Below are 23,844 nucleotides of genomic sequence, written 5' to 3'. Positions count from 1 at the left end.
GATTGATTTTTTTCTCCTACAGGTGACGTGCGGGGCTCTGTATTACGGACAGAGAAACAAAGAAAAGAAAATGTAATGCCAAATGGCTGACGGGTCATGAATGGCTTGTGTTTGATAACAAGAATGTCGTAATGCTTTGTCAGGATTGCCGCATGTAAGTTACGCGGAAGAAAAAACAAAACAAGCAATTTCGTGGTGGGAACTAATAATTTTAAATTTTAAAGAGTCAGTGTATATTTTGTTGTATGCATTGTACTTTATATGTGTTTTTCATGCCAACAATGTTAATAAAATGATCAAATGCATTCAGTGGCACTCATAATTAGTTATTTTTACCGAAAAAAAAATGGCTAGTGGAAATTCTGATTGGCTGGTAACTTTAGAAAGTTACCAGCCACATTGGCTGGTGAACAAAAAAGTTAATTTAGAACCCTGATTGTATTGTATTGTATAAAGAACAATAATAATACAAATTTTGAATTTAATATATTTTTGTTTAATACTGACAGCTGTTTGAGGATTGGGGGACATATTATATGTTACAAATAGGTTTTGTTTTAGTTTTTTTTTTTTGTGACCAGTTTCAAAGGTTTATAAAAAAAATTGCTCAGATTTGTTTTTAATTTAATTGATCAAAAGTATCCAATTCTTACTAAAACATTTTAAACAACACAAATGGAGGATTTAATACAGATCAAAACCAAGATTGGATTTTGTGATCTAATCTTTTTTCTTCTGAACAACCAATTTTCAAGATTTGATCCAATCCAATGGCCAATATCTGATCAGATTATACTTTTTGAAAAACTGGCCCCAGGAACTGAGTTTGACACCCCTGCTCCAATAGGACACATGTGTGAACCCGAGGAGAAATAACTTCAAATATGTCTAATAATACTAAATAGTGCCACATCGCTTGATTAAACATGATAATAATAAATGTGAGCCATCGAATTAGTGAAAAGATTCTGCAGCATTTGATTGCTTGTCATTAACTTTGATATTTTGTCTAATGCAATGACATTTAAATACTCTTTTCATATATAACTTGACATTAAACATCGTTGCATGACATTGTGTAAGCAAAATCAAAATAGTTTCTAAAATATTAATCACTGTTTATGTGGTCTTCATTTTAGTTCCCTTGTTTCATGGCAATGACCCAAGTTAAATGTATGGTATTTTTATTTAAAAAAAAAAAACAGCCTTTGTGAATGTAACAATTGGTGGATGTTGTTGCATCAAATACTAGGGAAATTTTCTTGAGTTTGCCACTGGAATGACGCATTAATCAAGCAAACCGTTTTTACTGGAACCTTTCATTACCAGAGCGTTGACAAACGAGCCGTTGAGTCTCTGGAGCAGCTCACGTACTGAACAGACATCGTCATCGAAATACAACCAGAAATGTGTTTATTTGCATTCCCTTCCATACACAAACCCACCCACCCACCGCACATTTCAGCATTGCCCTTTTTTTTTTAAACATCTCATTCAAAAGGCACCAAAGAAAGTTGTGCATTTACATGGTGTAAGATTGTGTCATACATGCTGCATTAATAACATTTCATTAAAATAAGCAGTTTAAAAAAACACATAATAATATAAATAATAAGGTCAAATGTAACACTTTTAGACCTGTAACACTTGTAACTCTTACAAAATGTACTAAGGCTAAATATTTGAAAACATGTTCAAATCAAATGCATTGCAAAATAAACAGCAGACATCTGAACAGATCTTAATCTTCGAAATGCCACTATAAACTTCAATTGGGGCCCTTTAATGATGTGATACAGTACGATTAATCTAGAACCACTGCAATCAGTATTTTTGCCTCGTTTTCAGTACACATATATGCAGTATATGCTTAAATGAAGAGACATTTACTTAAAAATGACTTATGATGCTAAGTCTTGTTTTATCAAACTATCAAAATTACTAGAAAAAATTACAAGTAAAAATATCTGCCAGTAATGCAAGACAAACAAACTTAATTCAAAGGCAAAACCAGATTATTAGATTGATACTTTTTTTAAGCATAAACTTACTTAATTGGGATAGATTTTTCATAAAACAAGACTTCATATGATATCATTTTGAATTTTTAGACATTTGAAAACTGAAAAAAAAAAAAAAAATGTTTTGCAGTGAACCTACTGCCCTAATAGCTGCAAGTCTCTGCCATCACTAAACGAAACTAGAACAGGACAATTAAAACTGTTAGTGCTCACACAAATGATAAAAATAACTAAAACGGAAAGGGGTTAACCTGAACTATACATTATTGTTAAATACAGAATTGTTCTTTACTTACTTTACAACAAGTATACAAAAAAAAAATGCAGACAGATTTGGCTCGTTTTTTTTTGTCTGATGAAGATAATGATGCTCATAACATCCTAATGTTGATGAAGATGCTCCTTCTTAGAATCCTTGTGTGAATATTGTCTATAACAGTTCCACTTCATTACAGACAAACGGATACACATTCTCTCTGGCTCTGTGTGTATCTAGGGTTAAAGTTCATCTTCATCATACTGAGAACTAGGCCATGCTTCTAGATCATGGCCCGGAAACCGAAGGATAACGCAGCTCCCACAGCCAAGCCAAGAGAGAGGAAAAAAGCCATGATGGCCCCTGCAGTTTCTGCTTCATGTTGGGATACTTTCCTGTGGGACGAGCACAAAACATCAGAGGACATGAAGAACTTTGACTATCTGTTAGATGAACACTATCATACCAGTGTTTAAAATGTACAGAGATTATTCACGAAATATTGCTACTAGTGCTGGGTAAAAAAATATCAATTTCTCTAATAGATTTTTATTTTTATGGAACCATACTGATTCTTAAATCCCAAGATTTGACTAGTCTAGCCTGTTTTCAGTTAATGAACGTAACATTAATAAATCATCATAAGCTTTGTGATTTGTGTTTTTATGCCAGCCACCATTTAGATGTTTATTTTATAATATATCAATATAATAGTAATGTAGTTTCAAATGACTCTCATGTATATTTTACAGCATGAATTGTTTTTCTTGATAAAATGTGTCATGTATTGTACACGATAGCCTATATATCCAAAATAATCGATATTGAATTGAATCGAAAGCTTGGGTCATAACTGAATCATGATATTTGTTTTCAAAACCCTAAAACCTTAGGGTCCTTAAATCCTTAACAAGCAGCACAACTCATTCATGTCAATGCAGCACACAGGGACATGTTTTGACAGTATTTTTCGAGCAGCCTGACATAAGTAAGTCTGTTTCGCATGCATGTTGATGATATTTTGTACATACTTTGGTCCGAAGCACATGCAGAGACTGGCCAGGTATCCGTTGCTGAAGGAGAAGAGGATCATGAAAATGATGTACCAGGTGTCGTGAGCGAACACCACGGGCAGGTAGTGTCTGGGCTGAACGTTACAGAGCATGAAGAGAGGAACGAACACCAAGCGTGCGATGACCAGGACGGGCAGCCAGATGCTGTCTTTACCAGGCTGAGCGGAGGACAGAGAGCACATGCTGAACAGAAATATATCTGCAGGCATCATCTTCAGAACAAACCAGATTTATTACATTTTATTTGTCGAGACATACTGTATTAGTGCACGTTGAAATTCCTGAAATTCAAACTTAAATAAGAATAAACTATTGCTAAAGAGAAATATTTAAAATCGTAATTCAAATATTTAAACATTTAAAATCGTAATTCAAAATGACACATTTTGTCATAAATTGTCAAAAGATAGTGTGCATAACCATTTAACACACACACATACGTACCCACATACAGCCCTGAATCAACAAACATAACTAACAAATATTGCTACAAGTGTGACTGCATCATATAATAATTATTAATTATTAATAATATTAATAATGTTCATCGTCTGGTTGACTATGTCTTGTATTAATTTTTCTACAAATCCTGTCATACGTGCACAAACTGACAGTCACCACTGATAAGCTATTACTAAATATTGTAGAAACATAATTTTCTGTAAAGCTGCTTTGTAACGATTTGTATTGCAAATAAACTTGAATTGAATTGAACTTTTTTCAAATTTTAAAAACTGTTATTTTTAAGTAAAACTATATTGATTTGTAAAGATAAATATTTAAAACTGTAAAACCAATTTAAAGTGAATTACTAAACACTGAAAATAATATTTAATTAATATAAATTATTTTAATACATAGTAATTAATATTGTTTTAATATAACATTTAAATATATATATATAATTTAAAATCAAATATGATTTATTTATTTTAAATATTGGGTAACACAAAAAGGTTTATTTTGTTATTTAACTTTGTTAGCATGAACATTTTCAGCATTTAGTTACTGTTAATCTCAACATTTATTAAAACATAACCAACATCAAGAAATGTTAGTGTTACCGAATATAATATAAATATTCTCTTAGACTCAGCAATTCTTTTAAAACAGTGCACCGTTTTGTATTATATCATAATACACAGCTGTCATTATCATTGAATCAACTCCCATCAGGACCTTATCAAACCCATGCTGGTCAACCAGTGCAATCCATTCTCTTAATCAGCCAATCAGTGCATGAGAAAGACATCTTCAACACATTCTGAGCTCATGTGAGCATCCATGTGAAAGTGGTTTTGCTCCTGAAACACTCAAAACTCATGACAATACCGAATCGAAATCTGGCTCATGTACAGCTATTGCATAGTCACGTGACATCTTCAGTTCCTTAACTAGCTCACTACGTGCTGATCTACAGCTGTCACAGTTTCCCATGATGCTCAGCTCTCATTCAGATGCACATTTATGGACTCAAGAGAAACAGTGTTACATTGCGTGTGGTAACAGTGTGCATGAGCAGCACATGAGCGTGAGACAGCTGACTGCACACGAGACGCGTTCCAGTTATGAAATGCCAGGAACACTGCGAGAGCTGATCTGCTCCACTGAGGTTTCCTTCATCAGCTTTCCCTGGAACTGAGTTTGACTTTATATAGAGGATCAACTATATTTCAACTCTATATCAACTATAAATAACATATCCTTGTATATTTCCTATATTTGTATTATGAAAAAAAATCCTTGAATATTTCCTATATTAATGTAATAAATAAATCCTTAACATTTACTATATTTGTATAATTAATAAAACATTGATATCTACATGGTTAGCAATCAGTTCACAATTAAATAATCGTTTGAGGCAGCAATTAATCGTTCAGAGTCCATTTACATTATTCTGCGTGCTTAAGATGTGTTTTTTTTTTCTTTTCTAAACATTTTCCCAATGTTTTAATTTTAGTTTTAATATAACATTATAATACCATGCATATTATTACTTTTTTATTATTATTTAAAGAAGAAACCAAACCAATGTATAGTTGACATTTGAGGCTTGATGCTAACTGAAATGTTTTTCAGTTAGTGTTTACAGCTTGTTTATTTTCATATAAAAAATATGGCATGCATTTGCATCAAACAAACATTCAATGTAAATTGTGATCATCGTAATTAATAACCAAAACTACAATTTCATTTTAGCAGCCCTATAACCAAAAAAAGTACCATAACAGTAGTCATGAAAATAGTTTTGGTATGAGGAACAGACTAAAACTGCATGAATGAAAATAAATAGTTGCAACAGATTTTTGGTCAATAACATATTTCAGTCTGCTCCGCACACAAAGCCATCATATGACTTCAGAAGACCACTTTTAAAGGTACTTTATGAAGCTTGACAGCCTGTGGTCCCTGTATGGAAAAAGCAATCTGTTCCACATAATAAATGAAGTCACATGATTTCGGTCACTGCTCTTTTAACATTTTCTAGAGAAACTACTCAACAGTGTTTTCCCTGCCCTGCTCTTTGTTCAGAAAAAAAAACACATCTTAACAGGAAATCAGTGAAAACCCAGGAGGGCTCGGTCAGTTGCTCCTGTTGATAGAGCCTTAATAAAGCATTCAAAACACGTGTTGAGAGTCCCTGTCTGAGCCTGATTAACACACACACACACACACATACTTACCCACATACAGACAGCAGTCAGGCTCCTGCCGACCCAGTCCATCATGTTAAACAGGAGGAAGCAGGAAACAGGTATGAAGTAAGTATCTGTGAAAGAGACAGAGCACATCTGCTCTTACTGGCAGAGAAGAAGTAGGAACATCGATATAATGACATGCAAACACACTCACCCCAACCGTTCCCCTCTTCAACAACAGTGGTCTTCACCTCAACAGTGACTGCTGGGAAGATGCCGATGGTGACAGCGAAAACGAAGCACACAGAAAGAGCCATCACCCAGATCTACGACAGGAGACCACAGAGTATTACAAACAGACTCCTGCTCTTATTATGCATCGCTAACTTCAGCTATGGCTTCGAGATAGCTAGTTTGGAGGGTTATGTAGGCAGTTGGTTAAAGTTAAGACCTGTTTGAAGATGCCAAACACTGACACGGCGGGTCTGCTCTCTTCATCAGTCAGGCTCAGGACCGGCCTCTTCTCTCTTTGACCTTCTACAAGACAAGAGTATAAAAACACCATCAGGTTCTCTTCACAGGGAGACACGAGTAACGACACAAAGCCACACCGATTTCTGTATCTGTCATTTAGCAACAAAAAACATCATGAAAAACACATTAAGACGCTGTTTAGACACTTCGAGACTGGGATTTTTTTAGGGAATGGTATCCCAAAGTCAAAATATTTAGAAGATGTAGATAAGATATTCTGAGGAGCAAAAAAATACCTCATAATCTTGATTAGATATGTCTGTTTGTTGTCTGAATACTCGCCATATTAGAACTCCTGCCTGTTTTCGCTGTCAACTTGTGTGATATGAAATAAAACTAGAATTAAAAGTTAGTGAACTAACTTTGATGTTGGCTTGGCCATCTTGGCCATGGGGAAAAAGAGCCACAGTACTTGTGTGCCCAACATTCTTGAGTTGCCCCGCTGCAAAAAAAAAATAATAATACCATAAAAAAATACACCTGCAACAGTCGTTTTCCATGGTCCCTTGCTGTTTTTCTTTTTTATAAAAAGCCTAGGCTATGATAACAGCTAGGACAGGGTTGTCTAGCTGAATGCGAAATAAGTCATGCAAAAACTATAATCTCCTAAATACCATTCAATTTGATCTTATTTTAATAGTACAGACAACATATTTAAGTTATCACACAGTACTGAAAAATTAAAGAAGGGACACTATATATAGTATATTTCGTCAGTCAAGAGCTAAACAAAAAGTTCTGTTTCATTACAAAATACTGGACCTTTTATAAACTATACTATCACCACAGAATTTTAATTTATATTTATTAAAAAATAAATATTTCATAAAACTGAAACTTAAATATATTATTTCTATAGGCTATACAAAAAAGAAAAGAAAAAAGACTAAATAATAAGGCTGATCTACAGCATGTTAAATGGTGGTTGCCTGTCTATGAATGGTACACCCCTCTAAGCTCACAGAAGTGGTTTGACCCAAGTCCTCAGCAGCCAATGACATTGACCCATTCAAACTGATTTTTGTTAAATACACGCTGATTTTTCACTTGTAAACAACACGTATTTTTAAATATCTGTTGTCTACGCGTGAAATTACACGTATTTAACGTGTTGTTGACGCGTTAAAATTCACGTGTATTTGACCCTCTTGGCCTTCCATACACATTAGATATTTTTTTTTTTTTTTTTTTTTTTTTTTTTTTAATTCGGTCCTCACAGACAATCAATCATACAAAAATAAATGAAGTTATACATAATAACCGAAAAGGTGTAGGCTGAAGCCTCTGCTTATTACGCCTACCCTTTGTACATAATTATCAATCAAATGAGCGGCACTTTTTACTAGTAGTGATTAATACAAGACACACATACATATACAAATTATATAAAGAAAAAAGAAAAAAAAAAAAAAAACAGAAGGAAAGAAAAATAACTTTTTAATACCCGTTAAATTAAATATTTATTAACCACCTTGTTTTTAAACATTTTCTTGAATTTACAAAGTGAATTACACAATTTTAATTCTGTATGCAAATTATTCCATAGATTAACCCCTTTGACAGATATGCATCTATTTTTTGTATTAGTTCTTACCCTTATTTTTTTAAACATGTGCATTCCTCTTATTCCATACTGACTTTCTCTTATTTCAAACAGCCTCTGGATACAGTTTGGAAGCAAATTATTATAGACTTTATACATTGTCTGTACAGTATAGAAATTTACTAAATCAAAAATTTTTAAAGCATTTAAATTACTAAACAATTGATTAGTTGGCTCGTGGTAGTCAACATGTTTTATAATCCTTATTGCTCTTTTTTGTAACATATATATTGGATTTATATTGGTTTTATATGCATGTCCCCAAACCTCCACACAATAGATCATGTATGGAACTATGAGCGCACAATACAAAATATATAATGAATTTTCATTCAGAATATGTTTAGTTTTATGTAATATTGCAATGGATTGTGACATTTTTCTTTTTACATGATTAATATGTGGTTTCCAACATAATTTGTGATCTATTATAACACCTAGAAATTTATTTTCATATACTCTATCTATTTTCTCATTGTTAATCCTAATTTTAACTTTATTAAAACTCTTTCGATTACCAAATATTATGAACTTTGTTTTACTTAAATTCAATGACAATCTATTATCATCAAACCATTTTTTTAAGATCATCAATTCAATTTCCACTGTATTCAGAAGCTGTTCCAAATTTTCCCTGAACAATATAAATTAGTGTCATCAGCAAACAAAACCATTTTTAATATTTTTGACACTTCACAAATATCATTTATGTACAGTACAAACATTATGGGGCCTAACACCGAGCCCTGTGGAACACCACAAGTAACTTTCATTAAATCTGATCAAAATTTTAGAGAACTGGGAAAGCAGGGAAATTGGTCTGTAATTGGAAAAAAGATGTCTATCACCGCTTTTAAAGATAGGAATAATTTTAGCTATTTTCATATTATTTGGAAATATACCTGTTAAAAATGATTGATTACAAATATATGTAAATGGTTTTACTATATATTCTATGATATTTTTTAATAATGACATGTCGATATCATTACAATCAGTAGATTTTTTATTCTTACAATTATTAACAATATCAAGTATTTCCATTTCATGAGTTCCCCTAATAAATATTGAATGGATATTACTAGGGATATCTACTTCATCTGGCCTTTCCTCATTTCTCTGCTCCACAATCTCTTGTGCTAACTTATAACCAACATTTACAAAATACTCATTAAATGTATTGACAATGTCATTCACTTTATTTATAATTCCTGAGTCATCATTTACAAAATAATTTGGGTAATCTACTTTTCCTCTATTCGTTTTAATTATACTATTAAGTACTTCCCATGTTTTTTTAGTATTACTCTTATACTTGTTCAATAATGTATGATAATAGTCCTTTTTACTAAATCTTATAATACTTACTAATTTATTTTTATACATTTTATAATTATTTTCAGCTTGTTTTGTCATTGTTGCAATAAATTTCCTGTATAATGCATTCTTCTTTTTACATGCCTTCTCTATTCCATTTGTAATCCATGTTTTGTCCACATTTTTTCGCTTCCTTACAAACTTCTTGAAAAAACAATGTTTTTCATATTTTTCAATCACTATGGTTAAAAAAGCATTATAGGCTCTATTAGGATCTTAATTTTCATAAACCTCACTCCAGTTAAGTTTCTTTAAATCCTCCCCAAGGGCAGCAATGGCTTCTGGTGTTCTATGTCGAATCATTTTAACATTGTTTGTCCTATTTTCATTTGGTTTTGTAAAAAATCTTTGAAAGATCGCAAAAACTGGGAGATGATCAGTCATATCATTTATAAATAATCCTCCTACAATTTCCCCTTCAATTTCATTTGTATATATATTATCAATTAGTGTAGCAGTGTCTGATGTTATTCTACTTGGTTTTGTAATCACCGGAAATATACCTTTACTATACATTGTATCAATAAAATCAGATGTTCTCTCATGTCCATTTGGATTTAACAAATCAATGTTAAAATCTCCACATATAATTTGTAACTTGTTCTCATTCCATTTATTTAACACACCTACTAATCTATTCATAAATGTATCAATACATGATCCTGGTGTTCTATACACACAACTAATTATTAGATTTTTAGATCTTTCAAAGTCGATTTCTATGGTTAAGCATTCCAGAATATTTTCTATAGTCCATGACATACTTTTAATCAGACTACATTTTAACGCTGTGTCAACATATAAAGCAACTCCTCCTCCTTTTTTTTTAACTCTGTTAATCGTCAACAAATTATATCCATCCAATTCCACATCTTGTGCTTTCTCATTATCAAGCCAAGTCTCTGACACAGCAATCACATCAAATTTATTAAACTTGCACAAAAAATCCTTAATTTGTACGAAGTTTTTATAGAGACTTCTACTATTAAAATGTATTATTGATAATGCCCCTTCCATTTCCACATTTCTATTAAATTGTTCTTCTGTATAGTACTCACAACAATTATTATTTATATTATTGAAAAAGTGGTTTTCTGGGTCTATGTCATTATCAATCTCATACATTTTGTAATCTGTGTGATTGAAAGTTTTAAAATTTAAATGTTCATACTTACAGTGACTTTGTAAATCACCAGACTCACAGTCTTTATGAATATGAACAAACTCCCCATCATCAATATCTCTAAATGGAAACAAGAAATCCTTATCAAAGTCCATCATTTTATATTGTTGATCCATGTGAACAGTCCACATAGTTCACCCTTGTAGCCACGATTTACACATCATTCTACAAGGATATTCCTCCAAGCAGTCCTTACTTATCCGCACTGTTCCAATTCTTTAAGTTCTCTTATTGTGAGTACTTTGGCTTCTTCAGGTGTTCCATTTAGCCGTATCATCACTTTGCAATTCCTTGTCCATGTAGTTTGTATCTTGTTCTGTTTCCTCAGAGTGTGTGCATGTCTTGCAATGTCGGCGTTCTTTTTTGTAAGATGTTCATTCAGGTATACCCCCGTTCCCTTTAGCTTCTTTGCCTGCTTCAGTAACTCGGTTTTATGCTTGCGATTCATAAACCGAACAACTATGGCGGGCTTCGCTCCGCTGTTTCTTTGTGGAAGGGTATGACAGGCCACAACATTATCGCAGTGGATGTACATATGTTTACTTTCAAAAAACTTGATTACTTGATTTTCCAGCGTTTGAAGTTCCTCTGGCAGGGCATTTTCACCAACTTTGTCTCTGGCCAATGCACTAGCATACGTTCGATGTTTTGTTTCCAGTCCGCTTATAATTAAATCCTCCATTCTTGTGTATTGTTCCAAATCATCAATCCTTCTCTCTAGTCCTTCAATTCTCTTATCTTTCTCTTTCACAAGGTTCTTCAGTTGTTTGACTTCATCCATCAGATCAATTAGCATAGCTTGTTGTTTAGCAACTTTGCTCAATTCATCCGACATGAAGTTTAGAGATTTCCTAATCACCTCCAACTCTTCCTCAACTACGTGTCACGTTCGGTGTTACAGGAAACACAGGAGAGGGAACCAATTGCAGGTAAGTCATTTATTTAAAGGGTAATCCAAAGGGGTAAACAGTCCAGGCAGGGTCAAAACCAGAATATCCAAATCCAACATAAACAAGACACGAAGACAAGGTAAGGTAAGGCAAGGCAAGAAGCGACAGACATGAATAATCATAGGACATTAAACAAGGACTCAGTAACACAGACTCAGACAGACCGGGTATAAATACACAGAAGGATAATGAGGGAACAGGAGACAAGTGGGGAACAATCAATTACTCAACAAAGAGGAAGGTGACCAAATAAGGGAACAGGAAGTGATAAGGTGACAGACACCGTGGGAAAGGAGGACACCTAGTGGAAACCCAGGGAACACAACCCAGACACTGTGACAGTACCCCCCCTCTACGGAGCAGCTCCCAGACGCTCCACGACAGACACAAAACAGAGACCAGGAGGGAGGCGGACAGGTGGAGGCTCAGGGGGAGGGACGGAGGGCCAGAAAAGAAAAACATGGGGAACAGGCACCAGAATTGAAAACACAAAACAGGGAGACCAGGAGGGAGGAGGACCGGAGGAGGTTCAGGGGGAGGGACGGAGGGCCAGACTAACAGAAAGGAACAGGGACAGGAGTGAACAAAAAGCAAAAACAACAACATGAAGCCCCCCAGGGCAGGGCAGAAGACCACCACATCCTTGTGGTCGACGCCAGAGTCCTCCAGGGCGGAGCGGAAGACCACCACGTCCTTGTGGTCAAAACCAGAGTCCTCCAGGGCGGGGCAGAAGACCACCACAACCATCTAGTCAGGGCGAGAGCCCCCCAGGGCGGAGCAGAAGACCACCACAACAGTGTGGTCAGGGCGGAAGTCCCCCAGGGCGGAGCAGAAAACCACCACAGCCATGTGGTCAGGACGAGAGGCCCCCAAGGCGGAGCAGAAGACCACCACAACCGTGTGGTCAGGACGGAAGCCCCCCAGGGCGGAGCCGAAGACCACCACGTCCTTGTGGACGAAGTCAGAGTCCTCCAGGACGGAGCGGAAGACCCCCACAACCGTGCGGTCAGGACCAGAGCCCCCCAAGGCGGAGCAGACCTCCGTGTGGCTGGACCAACAGGACGACGAAACTCTGGTAATCCCCTGGTGTCCTTACTGGATTCCAGAAGATTGGTGCTGGCCTGACACTGCTCATGAAGATCAATGGTGACTTGCCTTTGTTCATGAAGATCACAGGTGACTTGACTCAGTCCTTGAAGATCACAGGTGATTTGACTCAGTCCTTGAAGATCACCGGTGACTTGACTCAGTCCTTGAAGATCACCGGTGACTTGACTCAGTCCTTGAAGATCACCGGTGACTTGACTCAGTCCTTGAAGATCACCGGTGACTTGACTCAGTCCTTGAAGATCACCGGTCACTTGACTCAGTCCTTGAAGATCAGCGGCGACTAGCCCTGACTCTGGAGGATCAGCGGCGACTAGCCCTGACTCTGGAGGATCAGCGGCGACTAGCCCTGACTCTGGAGGATCAGCGGCGACTAGCCCTGACTCTGGAGGATCAGCGGCGACTAGCCCTGACTCTGGAGGATCAGCGGCGACTAGCCCTGACTCTGGAGGATCAGCGGCGACTAGCCCTGACTCTGGAGGATCAGCGGCGACTAGCCCTGACTCTGGAGGATCAGCGGCGACTAGCCCTGACTCTGGAGAATCAGCGGCGACTAGCCCTGACTCTGGAGGGTTCACTGGCACCTGACTCGACTCTGGAGGGTTCACTGGCACCTGACTCGACTCCGGAGAGTTCACTGGCACCTGACTCGACTCCGGAGAGTTCACTGGCACCTGACTCGACTCCGGAGGGTCAACTGGCACCTGACTCGACTCCGGAGGGTCAACTGGCACCTGACTCGACTCCGGAGGGTCAACTGGCACCTGACTCGACTCCGGAGGGTCAACTGGAACCTGACTCGACTCCGGAGGGTCAACTGGAACCTGACTCGACTCCGGAGGGTCAACTGGAACCTGACTCGACTCCGGAGGGTCAACTGGAACCTGACTAGACTCCGGAGGGTCAACTGGAACCTGACTAGACTCCGGAGGGTCAACTGGAACCTGACTCGACTCCGGAGGGTCAACTGGAACCTGACTCGACTCCGGGGGGTCAACTGAGACTCTCATCCTGTGCAGCGGCGCTGGGCAAGCAGCCATCTTGGGCCATGACTCTGGACAGGCAGCCCTCTTGTACTGTGGTGCTGGGCTGGCGGCCATCTTGTGCTGTGGCGCTGGACTGACGGCCATCTTGTGCTGTGGCGCTAGGCTGACGGCCATCTTGGGCTGTGGCGCTGGAACGGTGGCCAATTTGGGCATTGGCGATGGGTTAGCGGCCATCTTGTGCTGTGGCGCTTGGCTGGTAGCCATCCTGGGCAGTGGTGCTGGACTGGCGGCCATCTTGGGTTGTGGCGCATGGCTGGTAGACATCCTGGGCAGTGGTGCTGGACTGGCGGCCATCTTGGGTTGTGGCGCTTGGCTGGTTGCCATCCTGGGCAGTGGTGCTGGGCTGACGACCACCCCGCCGGAAGAGACAGAAGTGGCTGGGGCATCCCACCGAAGCCGATGCTGCAGGTAGCGCACGAATTCCCAGAATTCCAGTGTCTCTAACTGCGCCATCTCCTCCTGAGACACTGGATCATCCAGCCCGCCATTGAAATAGTCCTTGAGGGCCGCATCGTTGTAGCCCATGCCCTCGGCCAGGGACCAGAACACCTGAGCCAGGGCACCCACTTCATTGCCCTCTTGGCGGAGGGCGATCAACCGAAGGTACTTGGTTCGCCGCTCCGCCATCTTGGCTGGGGAACGGAAAAATGACATACCGCTGGTTCCTACTGTGACGGAGTCCTTCTGTCACGTTCGGTGTTACAGGAAACACAGGAGAGGGAACCAATTGCAGGTAAGTCATTTATTTAAAGGGTAATCCAAAGGGGTAAACAGTCCAGGCAGGGTCAAAACCAGAATATCCAAATCCAACATAAACAAGACACGAAGACAAGGTAAGGTAAGGCAAGGCAAGAAGCGACAGACATGAATAATCATAGGACATTAAACAAGGACTCAGTAACACAGACTCAGACAGACCGGGTATAAATACACAGAAGGATAATGAGGGAACAGGAGACAAGTGGGGAACAATCAATTACTCAACAAAGAGGAAGGTGACCAAATAAGGGAACAGGAAGTGATAAGGTGACAGACACCGTGGGAAAGGAGGACACCTAGTGGAAACCCAGGGAACACAACCCAGACACTGTGACACTACACTACTGATTTTCTTCGGTGGCATTTTGTTTAGTTTTTTTTCGTTTCAGTACAAATCAGCTATATCAATTTAGTTTAGTTTAATTATTGTCACTTTGTTCTTTCTGAAGTAACTGCATGCCACAGGGTGCCGCCATCTTGAATCTTGATATAATGAAGGGAGACGTGAAAAAAGGACATCGCGTTGTTTTGATATGGATTACTTTATCACAGAATATTTGATCGGCAGCACTTGTTTAAAAGTAGACATGTCAAGCTTTCTATAGATATCTCTCTCATGTCTCTTCGTTGAGTATTCACGGAGTTACTGTTCATTTTAATGACGTGTTTGTAAATGAAGATCAGCGCAGACAAAGGCTGCAGACAGCACACCTTGTTTGTTATCTTTATTTTATAAGTGCACAAAGTTTTGTTGTTATTATGTTTGTATCCAAAAAAAGTAGACCCTTTACAGATTCGATTGATGTATTGCTCTTATCTGTACGATTAAAACTGAAGGTGTAATTTAAGTAATTTTCGGGTATATCAGGAGAAAATGACTCAAAACGCGTATATGCGTTAATCGACTCCAGAGGGTTTTAAAAGGCTGTCGTGACTTTTTTTCCTTCCAGTATTCATAAGCTGTATCACGCTGTCAAATTATACTTCATTTTGCACACATAAACAGCTCAAAAACACATGAAATCTGCTCTTGTTGTGTTCTAATGGGTGGATTAGTGCATTCGCTGTGATATTATTTTTGGAAGCTCTTAAAAAATGTAAAAATGCTTTTATTCTGAGCTCGTAGTGATAACTGGGCTGGCTGATGAAGCGCTCATTTCTCTCAGATCGCGTAAATCAGTGTAAAATGAATAAAAATGACGATTCTGTCTGAAGAAATATGAAGTAAACATCAGTAAATATATCCATATATCGCCGCAGATATGCATCTTTGGTCTATAAATCCTTATTGACGCTGTTCAGTGAGTCTATGTGAACACAAATAAACCGCTGCTGACGTGACTGAATATGAATGAGTGGTGAATTTCTATTCAAAATGTGGCATAATACGGACATAATATGTTAACGTGGCTGTTTTCGTTTATATTCGCCGAGCTATTATGAATTTTGAAATAATCGTGTACTTGATTTGTCCGATCTACCGACGAAAAGCCAGAATCACTGTCCTCTGAAGCTGGAGAGATGGATGTTATTTTCACCTAAGACAAAAAGATCACACAAGCACTGATTTTGATCTCTATAATATATTCTTCTAATTGTTTTGTGTTGATTCGCTGCACTGTTTTAATTTAAAAGGCTGTCGTGACTTTTTTTCCTTCCAGTATTCATAAGCTGTATCACGCTGTCAAATGGGCTGCTGATGAAGCGCTCATTTCTCTCTCGTCTTTCTCTCAGTTCTTTGGCCAGAGACATAATTTATTAATGAGATCTGACCCGGTAATAATAACATATGTTGGTTTAGCTTGTCAGTGTGAATGAAATGTGTATTTATTTGTCCGATCTCGCCACGAAACGCGGCTGTCATGTGACTTTTTTCCCCTTTGCGATGTCAAATATTGCATTTTGCACACATACACGGCTCAAAAACCCCTGGATTTTGCTTTTGTTGTGTTCTAATGGGTGTATTGTGTGCATTCGGAGTAAAATTGTATTTTAAGAAGCTCTTAAAAATATATATTAATGACTTAACCATGTTATGCAGCGCAGAGCAATCGCTGGTACGTTCAGCTCAGCCTGACAGAGAAAATCTCACAAGCACATATAAACACTCATTTTCATGTGTATAGTATATTCTTCTAATTGTTTTGTGCCGTTTCGCTGCAGTGTTTTAATGTGAAAGGCTGTAAATTCGCTCGTTGTGAGCTCCGTGGAGACAATGCCTGCTAACCAGCAGAGATTCTTCTCTCGTCTTTCTGACTGCTCTCTGCCCAGAAATCAATTATTAATGAGCCCTGGCCCATGCAATAATCAGATATGTTGGTTTAGCTTGTCAGTTTGAGAAAAGTTGTATTATTTACTTGTATTTTTAACCTGTTTAAAAGTGAAACGAAACCCGACTCCTCCCCTAAATCTCTCTCGGCTATTGCAACTGTAGGGGCGCAATTTTTCTCAGACAATGTAAGTCTATGGGTAATGAATTAAACATTTAAAAATTTTTTAAGTCTGATCACTCTGAAAAGATATAGCACACACCAACGCTCTATCCCGCAGGTGTCTGCCGAGTTTGGGGCTTGTGGCTTTAAAGCCCTAGGAGGAGATACGTTTAGAATTTTTAGTCTCAGAAAAATAATAAGAAGGAGAAGTTTAAAGTGTAACTAAACCCCTGCTCAGAGCCTGACTCCACCCACTGACAATATTTGAAAAATGCTGAAAAGTGGGCAGATCACAGCGGAGATAGAGGGGACTAGTGATGGGATTTATGGCTCTTTGAGGGGATCCGGATCTTCGCGATCCGTTCCTTTCAAAGAGCCGTTCAAAAGAACGGCTCTTTTGGCTCTTTTAAATATTTAGTCAGTTTTAAGAAGCCAGCTTGGAGCCATCTCAGTTTATCCTGGAAATAATCACTGGGAAGAATGATGAGGTGAGATTTGTAGTCAAATAATTAAAACTCAGATATCACACACCAATATCTGAGTTTGAATTATTCTGAAATATTGATTATTACCTCATTTGTCATGTGTGGACTATATTCCATAGGGTTGCACAAATCCCTCTGCTTAGACAGTGACATCACTATTTTGGATTTACCTTTAGTACAAAGTGTGTGTGTGTAAAGCTACGTTGACTTATGTTATTCATACAATACCTACTCACGAATAAACATCAAAAAGAAAGCCGGCTGCAATGAATTTATGTGCAAAACAGCTTTTACTACAAACACTTCCACACAAGAACATTGTTATCACACAAGAACATTTTGATAGAAAACAAAAAGTATTTAAAGTTAGAATAAATAAAATGGAAATGTCTACATACAATTACTACTGTAAACTTTGCAAACATCAGCCCCTTCAAGTCAATGAACAATAACAAAGTGGGCTGCAATAAATGTCTGTGCAAAATAGCTTTTTTTTCAATGCTCCTACCCAATGACAGAGGCACGCAGGATGTGAAGGACGTGAAGGATGCGTGCACAACTAATAACTAATATCATCACGCTATAAAGGGTTGGCCTGCGCTGGGTGCGCCCCTCCCCCTACAACTGTTCTGTCTCGCGGAGGAGCTCATTTGTGTGCATCTGTGTGAAACACGCATAGGAAAAAAGAACGACAGAAAGAACGGCTCCCCTCCAGCCGCGACTCGGCTCCCATCGTTCATGTTTATGAGCCGTTCAAAAGAATCGGTTCGTTCGCGAACGTCACAACTCTAGAGGGGACGAACCGAGGGCGGGGCTGAGCGAGTGCAGCGTGATCCTGAGACTCGCAGTGACGGATTGATTGACAGCTGCTGTCAGAGACGCTAAAATGGAGAGTGACTGTAATGACGCAAGTAGCTTTGCAACAGAGCGATCATTTGAAGTAGAGGACTTTTCTCCCCCACTTTCACCTGAAGTGGAAGGTGTCGAGGTGTCTGTTCATATCAATTCGAGCCGCTGGCTCAAACTGCGGTCTTACCTCCCGCACCGCGTCGCTTTTCAGCGCGAGCTGTGTGGAGAAGCCCATTTCCACCTCCATTGCGTTGGAGAAGCAATCCCGTTTAAAATGCAGTTTGCACACTCCAGCTCTAGGCGGGAACTTGCGGTCTTCCAGGCCAAATGCATGCAACCACTGGCGCTTAATTTTAAAGTCTGCTGGTAAACTATGCAGTCCAGGAGTGCTGTTGCAACCAGCAACACACCTCCGTACCACCCTGACCACTGTACTAAATACAGATAAATCTACGCTAACTTGAAGATCTAAATAACTATATAATTGCTATGCTAAATAGATGCTATATTAGTCTATCCTGGTCATTACCAATACTCGCAATTCCAGCTCCTGACTCACTACAGTGATTTTGATGGTTTTATACTGCCAAGGGCGTGGTAGCTCGTACCAAGGGGCGCGGTGAGCTGGAAACTGCTTACGTCACCTGCCAACGCTTACGTCACTTGCCACCGCAACATCCAATAGGAAAAATCAACTGCAGTAGCCACCGTTCAACCTGAAGAGGGCAGCACTCAGACGTTTTTACACCATATATTGTAGAATTAAAACACTTTATACTCAAATGTCCAAAAAGTTACTCGAATCAATGAACAGCACTAATAAAGCCCCATTCTTATAGATCATTAACTAAAAAAAGTTAGTTTAGGGTTTAGTTACTCTTTAAATAGCATAACAGTATGTTGGCTTTGCCAAGCCAACATAATGAAAAGCAGTATGAAAATTTACTTTTACACAAGGTTGGATGCACTGGAAACAGTGGTTTTTATTCCAGTGGTCTCATATATTTGTTTGTGAGTGTTTAGGTGTCACTTGTGACATTAGATTATTAGAGAAACATTTCTGATAAACATGAAACGCTGGCCATTACCTGGTTTCAGCAAATCCATCTTGTTTTCCTGATCAGCACTGGATCGGGAGCCACTGCTCTCAGAGAAATACTGGAAAAACTCCTGCAGAACAAATACTTTCAGTTTTTAACATGTATTCACTGAAACATAATTCTCAGCATTGATCAGTGGAAATAAAACGCAGATGTGAGTCTCAGGACCAGGGCTTTACATCATACCATTTTAGGCAGAGCGAGGTAAGAAACGATGGCCAGGAGAATGACCACACAGGCAATGATGAAGTAGCCGAAGGCACTGTCCTGTAACGCTGAGCCCGCTGGAAAACACAAGATTCAGGTCAATACCTGGCCACACCTGGAACAGATTCAGCAATTCAAACGTTCTTATGGAAATCCCTGTAGAATGGTTTTATCAGCACATAAATAAACACACAATTATCACTTACATTAACGAGCGTAGCATTTTTGTTCTGACATTTAACATCACTTTCATCCATCTTTGAATTTGTCAAATGCATTTGATAAATTTATTAATATTGTTAATAATTTTGTTCCATTCATTAGTATTTTAAGTTTTTTTATATTTAGCTTTTTTAACATTTGCTATTCTGCTTTTATTTTATTAAAATTTTACTTTTATTATTTATTTATTTTTTCATTTTTATTTCAGCTTTAAACATCTATTTTATTCTACTTTGAATCCTTTTGTGCAGTGTTATTTTAGTATTATTTATATCCTAATATAGTATTTATTAAGATTTAAAAATTGATTTTTTTATTTTAATATTAGTTTTAGTACATTTGTTATGCGTCTTTGTCCTTTTAAGCTTTATTTTTATTTTTTTCAGTTTCAGTTTATCAATTAATATTTAATTGTATTTCAACTTTAAACATCTATTTAAATCTACTTTGAGTATGTTTTGTACAGTGTTATGTTTGTATTTTTTATATTCTATTATAGTATTTGTGTGTGTGTGTGTGTGTGTGTGTGTGTGTGTGTGTTTTAGTAAAATTAATTGTGCATTTGTCATTTGTATTATCTTTATCTTTTTTAATACTTCTACTTAGCATTTTCGAATTTTCGTTTACATTCTTTATGTTTGCGTTTTTCATCTCATATTTAAATCTGATTTGATTTTAGATTTATTTCAATAAACAAACTTGTTTTAACAGTTTCAGCTAAAAACAACAAAGCTGGTTTAGAATTTTCCAAATTCTGGTTCCTACGATTTGGAAAAGAAGAAAATAAAGAGTGACAAAGGATGAACACATACAGGCGAGCGCACAGATCATGGAGAAGGCCGCAAACGCCCCTGCCAGGCCCTGTCCGCTCATGATGGGCGTAGTGTAGGATGCTGGGAGCATTCCAGCCAAACCAAACAGACTCCCTTGCAGAATGGCTCCGAACGCTGCAGAAAGAGACAGCGAAGAAGAAAAACCATGGTTAAGATTAGACATGAATGCTGATAAAAATGAGTAAAGGTTGTAATAACACAGAACATCATGAAACATTTCTAAGAGCTCAGTCTTGTATGATCTCCTCTTTCAAGTAGACCTTCCCTGGCTTGATTCTCCAAACATACTGGGTATTAATTTCATCATCAAAGGGTGTGTGTGAACCCAAGCCATCTTTTACTCATTATGAACCCCAAACAGAAAGCAAACCTCGTGACCCGACCCAGAGGAGAGAAGACCATGACACTGAGGTCAAAGTGGCCTGGTGCAGACACACTGCAGATGATGATGATGATGCTGATCATGGTGATACTCACAGTTGATGCAGATGATTTTGATCATAGTGAATGCAAAGAACGGCAGGGGCTCCATCTCCACCTTCACCAGCACAGCTGTGATGAGAAACACCACGAAAATGACAGACAGACTGCCTGAGATCCTCAACTTCTGAGGAATCCTGGGAAAAAACAACACAAGATCACAACATCAGCTCACTGGCTAACAGGGAGATTCATGCAAAGTTACACAATATCTCTGAACTATTTATTACAACTCAATTTCTACATTTTAGAATAACAGTAAAGTCATCAAAACTGTAAAATAACACAATGAAAGATGTGAGCGAGTCATAAGGGATGTGCTTCGTTCAATATTTGGTCCAACTTATCAATTAAACTCTAGTTTTATAGAGAAACTAGGCAGCTGATATTTTCCTACAAAACATTATTTTCAACATCTATCCTAAAGCCTTTAGATGAAAGAGATTCATCAGAAACAGTTTTATATATGAGGCAGTATTTATGTGGGTTGCAAACAGATTTAATTGCAATTAATCTCATGTCTGTTTGCCATAAACACATTTGCTGTGATAAACTATAACAATTAAATTTTCATATTTTATTTAATCTATCCATTATATAATCTATATATATATATATACTGAACAAAATTATAAATGCAACACTTTATTTTGCCCTCATTATTCAAAAACAAAACAAAAGTGTTGCGTTTATAATTTTGTTCAGTGTAAGTATTTTTTTTTAACTAAGCACACTAATAATTGACAGTTTAAGAATATATACACATAAAAATAGAAATATATATAGTCATATGCAATTTAATTTAACAAAATATGTAAATAATTATTTTAAGTACATTTATAATTGATATTAAATAATAATAAATTATATAATTTTTACTTACACTTACATTTTTTATAAAACATGAACATAAATAATTGCTTCTGATCTTTCTCTGTCATTGACTGGTAACGGTGACTAAGATTTAGTTTTAGTAACCAGGTTTTATTTCAGCCATCACATTTCCAAAGAGTCTTAATATCAGACACAGAACAGAATTTCAGTTAGCTGCAATGTCCAGTTGGGTAAGCTCAGTTGTGCATTAAAGCCATATTTAATATTTTACATGAATGCCTTAACTTGGTGTCAGCTCTAATATATGTATGTTTCTGAATCGCTCTCACATGAAACACAGAGCTCGTCTCACCTCTGGTGGATGAAGGAGTTGAGGCAGGTGAAGATGAGCAGCGGTACCATGGCACACAGCGTCATCACGTTGTTGAACTTTGACTCTAGGACGTTACGGGTGTCACCCTCTATCACCACCGACCCGTTGACTGTCTGATTGTGTTCTTCATGGGTCTGTGGGTCCTTCAGACGCTGGGTGAAGTACTGCAGAACAATGAGAAGACAGATGTTGACACTTTGTACAGTTATGTTACATTAAAGAGTCATTTTTACATCAATCTGCATTTACAAAATAAAATGTTACAAGTGCATTATGTTTCTGGCCAATGTAAAACATAATCTGAACCAAAGTCATTTTTTGATCCAAAACTGAAAATTCTGTCAACATTTACCCTTACGTTGTAACACTTTGGTTATTCTTTAAAACACAAACCAAAATACCAGATTAAATCTGTTCATCATATAAAGCGATCATAAATGCAAAACGTTTATGAACCACTGCTATACACAATATTTACCTACATAAATGATTTTCACAAGAACATTTGAAAGCATTTTAAACCTACAGCAGGAAATTTAATCTACAAATAAAAGATGCATTAAAAGCAATATTTATAGTTAGATAATTTTATATTTCCAAAATCCAAAACCAAAACAAATGTCCCTTTTGGGACAATGAAGTATTCCAAATCCAATACTATAGCTCAAAAAATCATGGATTCATCTAATAACGTCCCATTAGTGTTTCATTGTTTTAACTAGACGATGGTTACCATGGTAGCAGTCATGAAGAAATTCCATGGTAGCAGAGTTCCCAGGCCCAGAATGAAGAATATGATCCATACAGCATTATACCTGGAAGACATGTCATGTTATTCACATGCAGTTTCATTACGGAGCATCTGTTTCATGTGAGAAAGTCACGCTCGCTCACACATTTACCTGTCTCGTGGAGCGCTTGAGGCTGTCATTGCGTTTGTCTGACAGATCTGTCACTGATTTGGTTCAGAATCTGGCATCAAATCTAAAATCAAAATCACATGAAAACAACCTTCATTCAGTGATGCTGAGCCACAACGCCACAGAAGATGATCTATTGTTTTATCATTTCAAACCCAGTAAACTCATTTTAGTTAAATATTCAGTTTGAAAAGTCTATTTGTGCAGCTTTTCTGTAAAAAGCAAATGATTTAATGATATTTAGACATTTCTAAGGAGTACTATGTCTAAATACTTTCTGAGGTCACTGTAGATCTCAACAGGTCTATAGGCTTCAGTATTTACCGTGTAAACAGCCATTATTATTGCCTTTCATTCAAAAATATGATTCTGGTAATGGATATTCTGGCCGCCCAGAACACAAACATACTGTAATATCTAAATGAATGTTTATATTTTCACTTCAGTGATGTTTTTATATGTGCTTGCAATTAGCCTAAATCTCTAAAACAATATTTTGAACATATCACATATTCTGCTTTATTAAGCCTTGGGTATAGAGTTCATAAAATAACAAAA

General features: G+C 37.5%; 1 protein-coding gene across 2 annotated transcripts in view; it reads right to left on the bottom strand.

Annotated features, from left to right (window-relative positions):
* Positions 1–2,134: 2,134 nt before the first annotated feature.
* Positions 2,135–23,844, bottom strand: part of LOC132110411 (equilibrative nucleoside transporter 1-like) — a 34,255-nt gene continuing 12,545 nt past the window's right edge. For both annotated transcript variants that reach the window (XM_059516981.1, XM_059516980.1), the window contains exons 2-13: positions 23,269–23,350; positions 23,100–23,181; positions 22,346–22,530; positions 21,157–21,296; positions 20,659–20,793; positions 19,604–19,701; positions 19,406–19,487; positions 6,444–6,529; positions 6,207–6,318; positions 6,038–6,123; positions 3,309–3,508; positions 2,135–2,672 (exon numbers count right to left, since the gene is read on the bottom strand). In XM_059516981.1, coding sequence (XP_059372964.1) covers positions 2,561–2,672; positions 3,309–3,508; positions 6,038–6,123; positions 6,207–6,318; positions 6,444–6,529; positions 19,406–19,487; positions 19,604–19,701; positions 20,659–20,793; positions 21,157–21,296; positions 22,346–22,530; positions 23,100–23,181; positions 23,269–23,297 — 1,347 coding nt within the window. In that variant the 5' untranslated portion in view covers positions 23,298–23,350 and the 3' untranslated portion in view covers positions 2,135–2,560. The remainder of the gene's footprint in view (positions 2,673–3,308; positions 3,509–6,037; positions 6,124–6,206; positions 6,319–6,443; positions 6,530–19,405; positions 19,488–19,603; positions 19,702–20,658; positions 20,794–21,156; positions 21,297–22,345; positions 22,531–23,099; positions 23,182–23,268; positions 23,351–23,844) is intronic.

This window comes from Carassius carassius, chromosome 30, assembly GCF_963082965.1.
Source record: "Carassius carassius chromosome 30, fCarCar2.1, whole genome shotgun sequence".
NCBI classification, from domain to species: domain Eukaryota; kingdom Metazoa; phylum Chordata; class Actinopteri; order Cypriniformes; family Cyprinidae; genus Carassius; species Carassius carassius.
This window is presented reverse-complemented; position numbering and strand designations above follow the sequence as displayed.